The sequence below is a fragment of the Poromitra crassiceps genome (genome assembly GCF_964638095.1).
Source record: "Poromitra crassiceps genome assembly, chromosome: 20".
In the NCBI taxonomy this organism is placed as follows: domain Eukaryota; kingdom Metazoa; phylum Chordata; class Actinopteri; order Beryciformes; family Melamphaidae; genus Poromitra; species Poromitra crassiceps.
In genome coordinates this window covers 17,289,338-17,306,335 of record NC_139637.1, presented here as the reverse complement: position 1 = coordinate 17,306,335, position 16,998 = coordinate 17,289,338, and the positions used below count along the sequence as shown (strand labels likewise).

Genomic DNA, 16,998 nt, shown 5'->3' with positions numbered 1-16,998 from the left:
TGCATGAAGAGCTAGCAGCGAAGCTAGCTGCTAGGAGCTATATTGTGAAGCCGGGAATAAAAGCCTGTACCAACTTCAAGTCTCCGGTTCCTTGTAACGAATACCCGATCCGTTACATTGGTGTCTAGGAGTGGGATCGATAACCCTCTGCGACGGCCGAGAAGGGAGAGGGTGAGAGGAGGAACGGCAAAAGAGACTGTGTGCGGTGCGGTTTTTGGGCTCAAGACCTAGCGCTAGTAAGTTAGCTACCAGGGGTGCTAACTGCTAGCTGCTAAGACCACGTGTGATGGTGCGCGAGGAAGAATGGCCATCGGTGAACGGGAGAAAAGAGGAGCTGACGACGGGGATCAGCTCGGTGCTGGCGGGCATGGAAGCCCGTTTGTTGAGAGAGGTCAGATGGCTGGCGGAGGCGATTCCTGCCTGGGCAGTGAAGCTGTGGATGGCGCTGCGGGAAGTCGGGCAGCGTGTGGACAAGTTGAGCACAGAGGGAGCGCAGTGTGGAGAACGGCCGGAGGAGCCACAAAATAGACTGTGTTGGACCTGTGGAGAACCGGGCCACGTGGCGAGGTGGTGCCGAGGCGGTCCCGGGAGACGGACCGGGTATGCGGGACAACGACATGGACAGCAGGGAGCCTGCTGGGCATGCGGAGCGATCGGACATCTAGCTAGAGAGTGTCGAGAAGCTGTCGGGGACTGGAAGACAGCGAGAGAGGAGAGACGTGCAGGCGGCGGACAGGTGAGGCTTTGTTGGACTTGCCAGTTGCCTGAACATTTAGCCAGAGACTGCACTAAGGGTGTGGGCGCTGGAAGAGACACACAGCCGGGGGAGCAGCCGGAGCAACCGGCAGAGGAGCAGCGGAGTAGCGGAGCAGTGGAGCAGCCTGAGCTACAAGCAGCGGAGCAACGGGGCAGTACAGAGCCGATTGTTCTGGGCAGGAGAGTGACGGTTGAGCCGGCCCAGGCTAGCTGCTCTGCATACCAGCCAGTAGTGGCGGAGATCACCATCAGTGACGAGACACTCAGGATAATGGGGATTGTGTTGAACAGCCAGAAGGAAGGGAGAGACATCACCTGCAATGCTGTTACAGTCGGGGGAGCGGCGCTCGTGTCCCCGGATGAGCGAGAGGGGTCAACGCCGGAGGAGACGGCCCAACCAAGCCGCTACACACCCCCCACGGCTGCACTGCAGAAAGCCGAGGTGGAGATCGACGCCGATGGTGTTCGCCCTGCTGTCCTCAACACGCCGCCCCCTGGGGGAGCGGGACGGGAGGACGAGCGAGTGCAAGAGCTGGACGACGACGACAGGGTCATCTGGGATGTCGACGTGTATGAGTGGAAACGCAAGCAGGCGGAGGACGCTGACATCGGTCCGGTGCTGGGTGGCGAACGGACGCCGGCCCCCTGCGGAGGAGATCCACAAGTGTTCCGGTGCCACGAAGGGACTGTGGAACATGTTTTCGGACCTGCGTCTAGAGGAGGGGATTTTGAAGAGAAAGGGGCACGGAAGCGCGGGGTTCCAGTGGCTTGTACCTAGTTGCCTGCGGAAATTGGCACTGAGGGCGGTGCACGTGGACCCTGGATCCAGTCACTTTGGGCCTGAAGAGACAATAAGCCGCATCCATAGAGTTTACTACTGGGGAAAACAAAAGGAGGACGTGCGGCGATACTGCAGGGAGTGTGAGGGCTGTGGAGTAAGAGGGGGGACCGTGCTGAGTTACACTGCAGAGGACTAACCCCACTGGGGGTTGAGCGGGACTAGCGTGCTTCAGGTGGGACAGAAGCTGTAAAAGGGGGGATGGAAATGGGGTTTAAATGAAAAATTAAGAAGTTGCTTGAAAAGAAAAGTTAAGGAAAATGTGGGGGCTTGTGTTTAATTGAGATGTGGGGGTTATTGTTGAATGGGAAATGTGGGTTGAATTTAAATGTGTGTAAAAGAAAGGAAATAATGAAAAACTAGACATTATGGAGTGCCTAATGGGAAACTAGACATTATGGGGGTACCTAATGGAAAACTAGACATTACGGAGTACCTGATGCAAACTGGACATTATGATGGGGGTGTTGGAAGAAAAGAAAAGACTGTTTGTTGGGGAATTAGAATTTGATGTGGTGATGGGAAAAATGTTGTGTTGGGTGTGTTTTGGTACAGGGGGATATGTGTGTGGGTTGTGCATGTCGCGTGGAAGCGACATTAAAGTTGAGTGGGAGAAATGTAGCGATTCGGGGTTTGACGTGTATTGTGGGGTTTCCGTGTGTAGCTAGGAACTGATATGTGTGGGTGTGTTCCTAGGGGGAAGGGGATATACATTATGTGACCAGCGGCCGGGGCGGAAGGCAGTCTAACCATGAGAGGGGGTTGGAGTGGTTGCATGAAGAGCTAGCAGCGAAGCTAGCTGCTAGGAGCTATATTGTGAAGCCGGGAATAAAAGCCTGTACCAACTTCAAGTCTCCGGTTCCTTGGACGAATACCCGATTCGTTACAGTATATACAGTAAGTCACTGTACCTGACATAGGCTCCAAAAGCTCCTATCTCGTAACAGACAGAACATGCCTCTATATAAGTTACTGTACCTGACATAAGCTCCAAAAGCTCCTATCTCGTAACAGACAGAACATGCCTCTGTATATAAGTTACTGTACCTGACATAAGCTCCAAAAGCTCCTATCTCGTAACAGACAGAACATGCCTCTGTATATAAGTTACTGTACCTGACATAAGCTCCAAAAGCTCCTATCTCGTAACAGACAGAACATGCCTCTGTATATAAGTCACTGTACCTGACATAAGCTCCAAAACCTCCTATCTCGTAACAGACAGAACATGCCTCTGTATATAAGTTACTGTACCTCACATAAGCTCCAAAAGCGCCTATCTCATAACAGACAGAACATGCCTCTATATATAAGTTACTGTACCTGACATAAGCTCCAAAAGCGCCTATCTCATAACAGACAGAACATGCCTCTGTATATAAGTTACTGTACCTGACATAAGCTCCAAAAGCTCCTATCTCATAACAGACAGAACATGCCTCTGTATATAAGTCACTGTACCTGACATGAGCTCCAAAAGCTCCTATCTCATAACAGACAGAACATGCCTCTGTATATAAGTCACTGTACCTGACATAGGCTCCAAAAGCTCCTATCTCATAACAGACAGAACATGCCTCTGTATATAAGTTACTGTACCTGACATAAGCTCCAAAAGCTCCTATCTCATAACAGACAGAACATGCCTCTGTATATAAGTTACTGTACCTGACATGAGCTCCAAAAGCGCCTATCTCGTAACAGACAGAACATGCCTCTATATAAGTTACTGTACCTGACATAAGCTCCAAAAGCTCCTATCTCGTAACAGACAGAACATGCCTCTGTATATACGTTACTGTACCTGACATGAGCTCCAAAAGCTCCTATCTCATAACAGACAGAACATGCCTCTGTATATAAGTTACTGTACCTGACATAAGCTCCAAAAGCTCCTATCTCGTAACAGACAGAACATGCCTCTGTATATAAGTTACTGTACCTGACATAAGCTCCAAAAGCTCCTATCTCGTAACAGACAGAACATGCCTCTGTATATAAGTTACTGTACCTGACATGAGCTCCAAAAGCTCCTATCTCGTAACAGACAGAACATGCCTCTATATGTTACTGTACCTGACATAAGCTCCAAAAGCTCCTATCTCGTAACAGACAGAACATGCCTCTATATAAGTTACTGTACCTGACATAAGCTCCAAAAGCTCCTATCTCATAACAGACAGAACATGCCTCTATATATAAGTTACTGTACCTGACATAAGCTCCAAAAGCTCCTATCTCGTAACAGACAGAACATGCCTCTATATATAAGTTACTGTACCTGACATAAGCTCCAAAAGCTCCTATCTCATAACAGACAGAACATGCCTCTGTATATAAGTTACTGTACCTGACATGAGCTCCAAAAGCTCATATCTCATAACAGACAGAACATGCCTCTGTATATAAGTTACTATACCTGACATGAGCTCCAAAAGCTCCTATCTCGTAACAGACAGAACATGCCTCTATATAAGTTACTGTACCTGACATAAGCTCCAAAAGCTCCTATCTCATAACAGACAGAACATGCCTCTGTATATAAGTTACTGTACCTGACATAAGCTCCAAAAGCTCCTATCTCGTAACAGACAGAACATGCCTCTGTATATAAGTTACTGTACCTGACATAAGCTCCAAAAGCGCCTATCTCGTAACAAGACAGAACATGCCTCTGTATATAAGTTACTGTACCTGACATGAGCTCCAAAAGCGCCTATCTCGTAACAGACAGAACATGCCTCTGTATATAAGTTACTGTACCTGACATAAGCTCCAAAAGCTCCTATCTCATAACAGACAGAACATGCCTCTGTATTACTGTACCTGACATGAGCTCCAAAAGCTCCTATCTCATAACAGACAGAACATGCCTCTGTATATAAGTTACTGTACCTGACATAAGCTCCAAAAGCTCCTATCTCGTAACAGACAGAACATGCCTCTATATAAGTTACTGTACCTGACATAAGCTCCAAAAGCTCCTATCTCGTAACAGACAGAGCTGAGCTGGAGCGGTTGATCTGTCCTCAGCAGGATGTTGTGTTCTACTTTAGGATGGATCCTGTCCATCAGAATATAAGAAGCTCTCCTCATGTCACCTTTCACTTCCTCTAGTATCTTCACGATGTCTTCTCCAAAGAAATTGTTCCCTGAAACGGTAGAAATGAGATGTGAAGACACAATATACTAGACTCAATAAATTGCTAAATTAGTATTAAAACTAGAGGGGAACATGAGGTCTGATTTCAAAACAGCAGACTTTTCCAACATATTTGCATGCTTCCGGTCAGGAGGGAAAATGTTTTTTTTTCTTTAAAGAATACCAAGGGTAGGTACTGTACGCCTGGTACTGTAGTTGTTTTCGAGAATATGCTGATGCCATCTTACCTCCTCCTTCTCGCTGAGGCTTCAGGACAAACTCATCTGGGTTGGCCAAAGCCATGGCCACCATTTGGTCACCCTCTGGACCCTAACAAAAAGAAAAGATTAAGGGGACCGCTAGTGATGATGTCATCAGTGATGATGTCAAAAGTGATGTCATAAGGGCATGCACACACACAAGGAGGCATTGTGACAAGACTGATCAGTGATGTCATAGGGCAGGCGAGGCCGAGCATAGGCACTCGAGCGCGTACTACTTTAATTAAAGTGAGGTCTTAAACCAAATTTCAAGCAGAAGGCCATTCGTGCATAATCTAATCCGATCACCCCCTGACGTCAGTCAAGTTCTAGTATGACGTGGTCAGTCAAAGTCTTAGTATGACGTCTGTAATGACGTCAGATATGACGTCAGTTAATTCTCATATATATAGCAAGGGTTCTACGTCACCTCTCTCTCTGGCCGATCATAGCAGCAGCTAGCTTCACGGCAGTCCATCTCCCCTGAAGCCGTCCTCCGAAGCGTTGTTTTGCGGCTGTTTTGCACCACATCTGCAGACCGAGTCAGCACCCCCAAGTCCTCTTTGCCCGTGGATAATCCCCGCGGATCTCTCAGCGCTCCCCACCCCACTCTTGGCGTGTCGGATCCCGAGCCAGAGCAGTCCGTGGACAGTGACAACAGCTTAGACGGCGATGCCCCGTTCCGGATCGGCCACGGAGCGTATTTGCCCTCCGAGACGCCTGGCGACACCGGCGAAGCGGCCGTGCCGCGGGCCGCCGGCGTAGCCACGATGAGAAGGCACGGGGCGCGCCACTGCGACGGGCCGCGCCACAGCTCAGCAGCCGATCCTGTCCCGGGTCTTCAGGCGTCCAGCAGCGTCCGCACCCAGGCTCTTCTCCAAGCAGGCATCACAGGCCGTTCCATTCCACGTCGCTTGTGGTCAGTTGCACGGCAGGCGCGGATCCCTCTGCTATCACCAGGCAGTTAAGTCTTTACTTTAACCGTAAATAAACGGGAGGTTGCGTGAGTAAAAGATGTCACGTCGCTGCCTGATGACGGTGACGTTATCACCGCACATTGTATATTTCATCCATAATTCTGTCAGCATGTCGTTGAGATCATGTGATACGCCGGTCAAAAATCACGCAATGGGTTATTAAAAAAAAAAAAAAAAAACTTGGCTCATGGAGCATGTCTGGGCATCAGTTTGAGTGTTAGCTAATCATAACCTTAAGACCGAAGTCAGACGGCCCAGGGGATGTTGACAGATCACCATCATTTTTCTTAACAGCAAAGCTTGAAACGTTTGCATTGAGGCCGTGTTGTTTATCACCACTCTGACAGTAACAGCGTCTTCGTTTACATTCACGCTGGCTGTCTTATTTCACGTTTTTCCGCGTCAAGCTACCCAGTCCTAACTCACCACTTCCTATTAACGAATTTCAAGGTAAAATGCCTTTGGCGTTCCTGTTGACCATAAATAATACCAAAGCTAAAACAGTTAATACAGTGACATGCTAGTCATGTAACAAGAGGCTGCGAAACCCACCGTTATATAACCATATAACCAACCATAACATATCACTGCGAGTTGCAACTAGCAGTATATGGTGCATTTGCAAGGGGGTGAAACTATTTTATTTGTTAACCAGTTTCTTTATATCTCATGCATTAAGCATTTCATTTCAGCTCTAGGGTTGCGCCAGAATGAACAGTTTGCCCCATGGATCTCTTGGTCTGCCCAGAGCGTCCGAGATGATATGGCACTCCCGCATCAGTGCTGCAGGCCGGGTCCCGTCAATCACCGTGAATCTGCCCAGACTTCCCCATGGTCTGGCTTCAGCTGCGCCAGCAGGGCTATGAGCAGTCCGTAGCAAACAGGTGTTTGTTGGAGGAAAAGATGGTCGCTATCTGATGACATCATCACCGGCCATCACCGTATCTTTTTCATGCAAATAGCTACTAATAATGCTTGCATTCCCATGAATTATTGGCATGTAATCTTGAAATAATTTGTCCTTGAAAGGGCTGAAAAGTGTTGAAGCTATTATTATAAGAATTTCGCATCGGGTGAAAAATGTCTGCCTCTCCACCTAGCGATCCTGTCCATGTGTCATATTTATTTTCAGCTCATCAATCTCATCATGTGATGACTGCTCCGGATTCGGATTCTGGACTCCTCATCGTTCAATTCGGTTCACCATACAAACCACCCAAGTCCAGCGCCAAGTCAAGTCACTAAGTCACCCAGGCCAAGTCGGGAACCCCTAAGTCAGTAAGTCACCAGGGGAAGATCCGGATCCGGATTCGGATTCCGGACTCCTCATCGCACAATTCGGTTCACCAGACAAACCACTAAGTAATCCAAGTCCAGCGCCAAGTCAAGTCATTAAGTCACCCAGGCCAAGTCGGGGACCACTAAGTCACCAACCCCTAAGTCATCCAAGTCCAGCGCCAAGTCGGGAAGTCACTAAGTCACCGAGGCCAAGCTGGGAACCCCTAAGCCACTAAGTCACCAACCCCTAAGTCATCCCCTAAGCCACCAAGTCACCAACCCCTAAGTCATCCCCTAAGCCACTAAGTCACCAACCCCTAAGTCATCCCCTAAGCCACTAAGTCACCAACCCTAAATCATCCAAGTCCAGCGCCAAGTCGGGAAGTCACTAAGTCACCGAGGCCAAGCTTGGGAACCCCTAAGCCACTAAGTCACCAACCCCTAAGTCATCCCCTAAGCCACTAAGTCACCAACCCCTAAGTCATCCCCTAAGCCACTAAGTCACCAACCCCTAAGTCATCCCCTAAGTCACTAAGTCACCAACCCCTAAGTCATCCCCTAAGTCACTAAGTCACCAACCCCTAAGTCATCCCCTAAGTCACTAAGTCACCTACCCCTAAGTCACTAAGTCACCCACCCCTAAGTCATCCTAACTCCTGGAAACAATCTACTCCCCATGGCTCGCTACATCGGGCTCAGGCCTCAGACTGGCCCCGGCTCCCCTGTTCCTCATCGCACCTCGTCACCACACGTCAAGATCCTGGTTCATCCTGCACCTCAAGCGGACGCTCCAGAATGGCAACCTCCCGATGAAGAACTACTCCAGCCACTCCTTCGGGATCGGGGCGGCCACCTCAGCCGCCGTGCAAGGAGTGCCCTCCGCCTCCCTCCAGCAAATGGGCCGCCGGTCTTCATCAGCATTCTCCAGCTACATCCGCCCGGAGCGGGCGGCCATACCGGCGGCCCAAAGAACCCTCCTCCCTTCATCGGCAAGCATGGCAACGAACAGTGTCCCGGACTTCTGTGCCAAAAATGTCTCGTTGGTGGTGGCTCCCCGAAAAGCACGGCGCCCAGTAAGGCGCAGTAAATCTCCCGGTTCATTTCCCCGGGGGGAAGAGAGGAAAGAGAGAGAGCCAAGAGAGAGAGTCAGGGTCAGTCAGAAGGCCAAGTTGAGCGGCGCTCGCCAAGTCGGGGGCCAAGGAGGCCAAGCTAAATGGTGAGGTGCCAAGGCTGCCAAGTAGGCCAAGCTGGGAAGCGCCAAGTTAGGTAAAGGCAAGGCGCCAAGGCGGCCAAGTAGGCCAAGCCGGGAAGCGCCAAGTTAAAGCGTGAGGTGCCAAGGCGGCCAAGTAGGCCAAGCCGGGAAGCGCCAAGTTAAATCGTGAGGTGCCAAGTAGGCCAAGCCGGGAAGCGCCAAGTTAAAGCGTGAGGTGCCAAGGCGGCCAAGTAGGCCAAGCCGGGAAGCGCCAAGTTAAAGCGGGAGGTGCCAAGTAGGCCAAGCTGGGAAGCGCCAAGTTAAACGTTAATGTACCAAGATCGTAGGCCCGACCGAGTTGGGAAGCGCCAGCCGCAAATAGCTGTAAGTCGCTAAAGGTCGAAGGCCAGAAAAGTACAGTCAAACTACCGGTGCCCGCAGATCTCAATTAACCTCCGATAATCGGATCTTCCTTTTGGGGGATCAAGATCGAAGGCACGACCGAGTTGGGAAGCGCCAGCCGCAAGTAGCTGTAAGTCGCTAAAAAGGTCGAAGGCCAGAAAAGTTCAATCAACTACTAATGTACCAAGATCGAAGGCCCGACCGAGTTGGGAGCGCCAGCTGCAAATAGCTGTAAGTCGCTAAAAGGTCGAAGGCCAGAAAAGTACAATCAACTACCGGTGCCCGCAGATCTCAATTAACCTCCGGTAATCAGATCTTCCTTTTGGGGGATCTCCTAGCCTATGCAGATGCCCTCCTCTTGCCTCAAGAGCAGCGCCACTGGCTAATGGAGTCATGCGCCAAAGTATTTGCCATGCATGCCGATTGCTGAATAAAGCTTGTTAAATCCTACCAACTGGCATCTCATGATTGAAGTGAGGTCTTAGACCAAATTTCAAGCAGAAGGCCATTCGTGCATAATCTAATCCGATCACCCCCTGACGTCAGTCAAGTTCTAGTATGACGTGGTCAGTCAAAGTCTTAGTATGACGTCTGTAATGACGTCAGATATGACGTCAGTTAATTCTCATATATATAGCAAGGGTTCTACGTCACCTCTCTCTCTCTGGCCGATCATAGCAGCAGCTAGCTTCACGGCAGTCCATCTCCCCTGAAGCCGTCCTCCGAAGCGTTGTTTTGACCCACCCACCTCCCCAGTCCGCCACCAACGAGTCGTGACTCCTGATCCCCCACGGGGGGGGGGGTCTCCTAGCCTATGCAGATACCCTCCTCTTGCCTCAAGAGCAGTGCCACTGGCTAATGGAGTCATGCGTCAAAGTATTTGCCATGCATGCCGATTGCTAAATAAAGCTTGTTAAATCCTACCAACTGGCCTCTCATGATTGAAATATGGACCTCCCAATTGAGATTTCAAATTGGAATTTCAATATATATGGAATATTATATGAAAGTACTACTTTTAAATATTTTGTTTTTCCCTCCTTTCTAAACTTACCAAGAGAGTGTTGTGTGTTCTACATGTTGCTAAATAGACCTTTCCACCAGGTGACGCACCTGTGTAGTATGTGTCATTCCCTCACCATGTCTAGAGTGTATTGGCCAGCGTAGGTGGTTCTGATCTGCTCCACCACTTGGGGCTGGTCAGGGAGGAACCTCTCCAGAACTCCGGGTCGGGCCAGTTCCTGTTGGACCTTCTTGGTTCCAGCCAGATGGGTGCCGATGTCTGGACACTTCACAGCCAGAGAGCGCTCCATCAGCAGACGGGCTTCCCAACTCTACACCAAACATGAACGCCAAAGTGGAACGTCACTTCCTGCTTCAGCACTGTACCAGAGATTTTCATCCACCATTTATTTTCCCATAGACATTCCGGAAAATGCTTATAAAAATAGTTTCACTTGTTCAAACCAAACAGTACAGATATATTTAGAAACAGTCACTAAATCATGACCAGTTAATTTATAAAACAACATAACTGTTAATCTGACACAGATATTGGTGAATATTAAAATAATATCTGACCTTTTCTTTGTAGTTGTTTGGCATGTAGCCATAACGGTAGTAGACAACAGCTACCTCCAGCCCATCTCTGCAGAGAGAGAGAGAGAGGAAGAGAGAGAAAGAGAGAGAGAGAAAGAGAGAGAGAGAGAAAGAGAGAGGAGTGAAGGAAGTAGTCAGAGTTACATGTCTTTTGAACCTCAGCTGGTTTAAAATGGGATGATGGAATAGTTAGAAGACATTGCTGTAAGGCTCAGAACTTGTGACCAGTTGCTCTGCTAAAGAATGTGTTGCTAGTTGGGGACCAGCAAACAGGTTCTGATTTAACGTTACCCTAACGTTAGCCCTCTCCAGACCACCATCTCACTGTAGCTCCCTCTCATTTATAATTCAAATCAATTATGTATTTTTCACAGCTGGTAATTAAAATAAAATCATACTCACACAAACAACTTTTTGTCCCCGTTAAGATATCCTGTTTTTACCACATCCTCAAACTTTCTTCGGATAACAGGAATGTCTCTGCACAGAAAGAAGAAAAGTTGCTTTCCAGATCACAAGTGTAGCTGTTTTTATACTGTTGCTGAGGAAGTTAAGGGCTGGGTCAATCCCTAATTCTATACAAGGTGGCAGGTAGAACAACTTAACATTTAAAACCTATTACCCTTACCTTTTCCAAAGTTCATTCTCAATGGAACGATGAGCAAGTTTGCTACCTTGGACATCCTCAACCAGAAACATGAATACTGCCCTAAAAGAGAGAGAATCAGGTTTAAAAACATGTTTGTTATGATCATCATTTAGTCAATGAAACAATCAATCGCTTTTAGTTAGGTCATGCATTTCCTACTGTACATGTGCATCAAAACTGGTTAATTCGAAAAAGTAAATTACTTTGGCCTGATAAAAATGTACACAGCACATTAATGTACGTTAATGTATCACTAGAAATCAACGAATCAAAACAATTAACAAAGACATCGTCATCAAATCAAGAAATCATTGACTTGGACTTGCATCTCTTTAATGTGCACTTCCCCATGCCATAATTATCAGATGTTGATGATGTATCAGATATTTAAAGTCCCTGGAAACCAAAATCCACAAAAACCTTCTAACTATTAAATTTAGGGTCTTATGTGAGTAATTGTGTGCCTCAGAAAGTAGTTGACATTAGTTTCAACCCTAACCCCCAAAATCGCTAGCCTGGGTAAACCCAGCCCCCAGTGACCTGCTCTCAGGCTTACACTGCTGACTCTGAGCAGGTCACGTGGGGGCTGGATTTACCCAGGCTACAAAATCGCCACTTTTCTACAAGGTCTGGATTTCCACTTCCTCATTGAAGAGAGCGGTGCGCGCGGTGCTAAAATGCATGATCTTATCACGTCATAAGATTTAATCGAATCACACGCACGCACGCACGCGCGCACACACACACACCCACCCACACACACACAGTAGCGCTGTGCACTCGCAGCGGCAGAGATCTCTTCCTCTCTGTCAGCGCCGAGCAACGAGCGAACACACACACACACACACAAACACAGACACACTCCATCTCTCTTTCCTTCTCTCTCTCTCTCCTCTCTCTCTCCGTTTCCCTCTCTCTCTCTCTCTCTCTCGGAGGAGGAGGAGACCTGCTGCAGACGGGACACGCCCACACAGTCCGCGGGAGAAAAGACGGTCTAAAATCTAATTGATTCTCATGACTTTTGTCATGACTGTCAAACCTAAATTTTGGCTGGTGGCTTATTAACATAGGTTCCTGTGATGTGATGAACTCAAAATGCTAAATAATAAAAAAATATTTCTGGTTTCCAGGGACTTTAAGTGGGGACAGTGCACATTGATGAACATGAGTGTCAGGGATACAGATGTAAACATGCCGGATTATAGCACTATCCCTATATCCTAATCCTAATCCAAATTCACATCCGAAGTCCCTAGTAAAAAGAGGAAAAAAGAGAAGACACTGCTACAACACATGCAAGACCATGGAGCATTTTATACACGGAGCAGGCATATCTGAAGGTTTTAAAGTTTGGGAAATTTAGGAAATTTCGTTTTTTTCAGAATGCTGCAAATGTGATAAGAGAAGGGCTTTTTATCGAAGATTTTCCTATGACTTTCCTATGCGAAAATTTGAGGCAATTTGAAGGCCAATTTAGGGGTATAACTCATTTTAAATATTCCAATTTTAACCAGATTTAGAGGAATATCTAATTTTAGGATGAGACTTGTCACGGAAAAATAACTCACAAACTGAATAATATTAGTATATAAAAGTTGCATGCTGTTGCAATACTGTTGTGAAATCATTTAAGCATCAATATTTATTTGCTCCTTTTCTCCCTTTAGGAGATAGCAACACAGGCAGAAACATTGAACGATACTGAATGAGGCTTGTAATATACCATGCATTTTAACCATAATTCTAAAAAGCAAGACAGAAGATTTAGATAAGGTGTATTAGAAAATTGTTTATTTTTTGCTGATTCAACAACACAACATCCCTTTCCAATAGTGAAGGAGGAGATCAGAAAACCCGTCTGGAATAAGGTGCTTGAATTAAAAATAATATTAAAATAAATAAAAGAAAAGCTGGTTACTTTGTGCGGAAGGGGTCTGCAGTATTCTGTCACTGATGAAGCTCTAGAAGCAATTCAGCATTATTGTTACTCTACACAGCCTTGCCCTTATCAGGAGACACATTGACAAACAAATATTTTCAAGAGCAACAATTCTGCATTTGTTCCCTATATTTTGGTTATTTATTTATTGGATGGTTTATTTATTTATTTATTAATTCATTCATTCATTCATTCATTCAAGTCGAACAAGAGCCACAACAACTACCCAGGCCAGTAGCCATAAATGAGGCTCACTCAGTCGTCACTGGCTAGTGGCTACGGAATACATATCGATATCAGACAAAGCCGAATTACAGTTGCAGTCATTTAACTCCGTTTTTGCTACATAGACCACCATAAGATGTGATTTGCATCCCCTCCAGACCAGAGGCCTGCCCTCAGTGCCCTGGCACCTAGACACACGCTTTAAAAGCATAAAAAAGCATCGAGGTGACTTCTATGTTTTGGGGGCTCATTCCTAGCACATGAAGGCTGTGTTTGGTGCTCTCTGGCGGGGTGTAAAACGGCAGTACAGGCTGCTCGCCTCGCTGCTGCATGCCTGTCTGTACCGCCGAAATTTCAACATGAAACAAATGGGGGGGGGTGGCTCTCTGTGTAATTCTTTGTTTTGACAAACATACATACCTGATTCACGTTGACTGACTGACTCATATTATATATCTGTCAGACTGTGTGCGGGTGCGCCTGTGCTGCTGCATGTCATGTGGTTGCTGCTCTATGGCTGAGCGGAGTTCAGTGCGCACTGCTGCTGGAGTGGGCGGGGACGGGCCACATGTGTTTTTGGGCTGCTGCCTGCTGCCTTCAGGGGCGGTTTAAAAAAACACTGCTCCATGCAGAAGCCTATTATAAATGGTGCATTCAAGGCCAAGAGAGTTCGGAAAAGGCATTTCTCTTTGAATGCTGCCTTCAGTGACAGCATGGAAAGGGCAATTTCCATACAAAGCACCATTAGAAATGCATTCATGGTCAGAAAAGGGCACTTTTTACAGACTGAAAAAAAGGCAGGGCTCAAGCCCCCTTTGATGTCTATGTGTGCACGTGCCTGCTTACTTCTGTTCTCCATAGAGCTCCCAGGCCTTGGCGAATGCTCTGACCACTGCAGCAAGTGTGTTGTTGTCGGGAACATGCTGGCTCTCCTCCAGCAGACCAACCAACCTGAGGATGTGCCTGATGGCAATCACAACATTTTACCATTCAGTTTGGCAACAAATTGCGAAAACCAGCAGTACCAAACCACTTCTACAAAAGCATGTCCTAGACCTAGAGAGTACCTGTGGACGATAGGGAGGAAGCCAGAGACACCAAAACCACCAGCTGCGATTGTGTTGATCTCGATCTGCTTCAGAGAACAGGTCCCATCCTCTCTCTGGTTCAGCATGTAGTCGGACCGGTTCACACCCAACACAATGGACTGGAAAGAATAAACAGAATTCCCATGCAAGTTCAAATCCAAAAAGAAAAACAGGTTGTGGCCTTGTTAAAAATGAATTGAACAGTTGTCGCAACTCGGAATTACAGGTCGGAAATTCATAGCAATGAAATGTTACCAGAATTTCCAACCTGTAATTCCAAGTTGGACAACCGTTCAAGCCGAGTCGGAGCTTGGAGTTTTTTCCCCCCTGAATTCTGGTTGTCTTATTGCATCCTGAGAAAAATATTCTATGAATTTTACCAGTGCATGTCATAGTGATTTCCCCCCCCCCCAGTTTGGGGGAGCAGTTAATTGGAACTCTCTACCCCTAGCTATAAAGAGCATCTCCAGCCATCTCAGTTTTAAGATAAAGGTCAAAGCATGGCTTTTAGATAATGTTTCAGAATAGAATGGTCACCTTTTTTAGTATTAACTCTTGGTGTGTTTATGCTGTAGGTACAGTAGTGTAGCTTAGGATGCTTTATTTATTTTATTTATTGGTGTTAATTGGTGTATTGTATGTATTTGTTACTATGTTGTTTGTCCCAGTCCAGGGACCACAGTGGAAATAAGTCGAAAGACTTTCATGTGTCTGTATCCCTGACGCTCTGATAAACTTGTTGTAACTTGTTTTTTCTATGATTGACGTCTAATAAAATCAAATCAAATCAAATCCCCCTATGGCTATACAACTATGACCAGTATTTTCACATTCCCCTCAGATTGTTAAAAAAACAACAACATGTGACTCTTACCTGAGTGCTGCCTTCCTGCTGAACTTGTGTGTAAATGTCAAACAGCTTCGCTGTGAAGTCGTCTGCCTGGACAGTGCTGAGAAGTGACAAAACAACATATTATACACTGGTTTCATTCAGTCGCTATTGGAATTTATTTGTGTTAAACCTCAATATCTTGTAAAAAAAAATTAAGTGGGTTCTGTCTATTTAAATTTTTGTGACAATGACAGGGAAGGGCAACTTTGATGATAGAGAGGGCCACAAAAAAATGTCCTCGCTACCAGCTTTGCTCTAGCTTTACTGCCCGCTATCGCAATTTGATGGGGTACATCACCCAAATATGTCATATTAATAGTAATGTTGCATGTGCAATGTGCATCCTGGATATAGTTTGAAAGCGCTAGCTCAAATGCTAACGTTAAACAGTATGTGGATGGACAATGCTAACGGCATTAGCGCCATGTTCTGGGATGTACAATCAAATAAAAACACAAATTTGGGTGGTAACCTAACCTAACCAAAAACATCCGCCTTGTAAAAAAAAAAAAAAAAAAAAAAATTGAGCGAGGGGCCACGCTGAGTGAGGTCGGTGGCCGCATGTGGCCCATGGGCCGCCAGTTGGCCACCCCTGGTCTATGACATCATCACTGATGATGTCACAATGTCTATGACATCATCAGTGATGTCATCAGTGACATCATTAGTGAGCAAAATTATCTTTTGACATCACCGATGATGTCATAGGTCACCCCCCTACATGTATTCCGTTAATCCCAAACCCTGTTGATGTTCAGCTAGGTAGTAGGCTACCTAGGTAGTAGGCTACCTAGCGAGAGCCTCCTGCAGAAAGCCTGGGTCCTGACTGATCTTGTCCACCAGCATGTTGAAGTGAGTCTGCACTGCCAGAGCCTGGTGGAACACAGCTTTGGGCACAGGCGAGGGGAAGAGGGTGAATGGAACGTAGGTCACCACCTGAAACCACAGCAGCAGCACACATGTAGCCTACATTTCATCACTGCCTTTACAGCCAAAAACATGACGAGCATCACATTAGACCATATATATCAGAAAGGCATATATATAGAAACACTGACAGTCACTGACAGAGGAAATAACAACGCATTGTGTCTAAGGCCTCCAAGATCACCAGTTCTGCCCTCCCCTCAATCGAATCCATTTACCACCAGCGTGTTTCAAAACGGGCAAAAAAGATCATATCTGACCTCTCCCCTCCTGCTAACCAGCTCTTCCAGACCCTCCCCTCTGGGAGGCGTCTCCCATCCTGCTAACCTGCTCTTCCAGACCCTCCCCTCTGGGAGGCATCTCCCATCCTGTAAACCAGCTCTTCCAGACCCTCCCCTCTGGGAGGCGTCTCCCATCCTGTAAACCAGCTCTTCCAGACCCTCCCCTCTGGGAGGCGTCTCCCATCCTGTAAACCAGCTCTTCCAGACCCTCCCCTCTGGGAGGCGTCTCCCATCCAGGTTTCTCAGGTCACTTGCCACAAAATCCACCCGCTTTAAAAACAGCTTCTGTCCCACAGCAATAAGAACACTCAACTCCCTCTGTTAAACACAAGGACTTGCTGCACTGTGTGTACTGTATGTGGCTCTATGTGTGTCTCGTCAATGGTTTTGTTAATTGGCTGTTGTTTGCTGTAATCACACTGTTATTGGTGTTGTCTGGATGCACTTTATTGTGACGCACTTATGTGATGTAACTATGATGCAGTGTCTATTTCTACATCCTGTACGTACCGAAAACAAATACCACCTGGTCGTGTAGCAATTAAAGTTTTAT

General features: G+C 46.9%; 1 protein-coding gene across 1 annotated transcript in view; it reads right to left on the bottom strand.

Annotated features, from left to right (window-relative positions):
- Positions 1 to 16,998, bottom strand: part of LOC310794907 (glutathione synthetase-like) — a gene marked incomplete at its 3' end in the record, with an annotated part of 31,477 nt that overhangs the window by 14,095 nt on the left and 384 nt on the right. Inside the window, exons 2-11 of the mRNA XM_083656945.1 lie at positions 16,028 to 16,173; positions 15,220 to 15,295; positions 14,325 to 14,464; positions 14,104 to 14,220; positions 11,073 to 11,153; positions 10,847 to 10,924; positions 10,427 to 10,493; positions 9,985 to 10,179; positions 4,985 to 5,066; positions 4,557 to 4,746 (exon numbers count right to left, since the gene is read on the bottom strand). Coding sequence (XP_083513071.1) covers positions 4,557 to 4,746; positions 4,985 to 5,066; positions 9,985 to 10,179; positions 10,427 to 10,493; positions 10,847 to 10,924; positions 11,073 to 11,153; positions 14,104 to 14,220; positions 14,325 to 14,464; positions 15,220 to 15,295; positions 16,028 to 16,173 — 1,172 coding nt within the window. The remainder of the gene's footprint in view (positions 1 to 4,556; positions 4,747 to 4,984; positions 5,067 to 9,984; positions 10,180 to 10,426; positions 10,494 to 10,846; positions 10,925 to 11,072; positions 11,154 to 14,103; positions 14,221 to 14,324; positions 14,465 to 15,219; positions 15,296 to 16,027; positions 16,174 to 16,998) is intronic.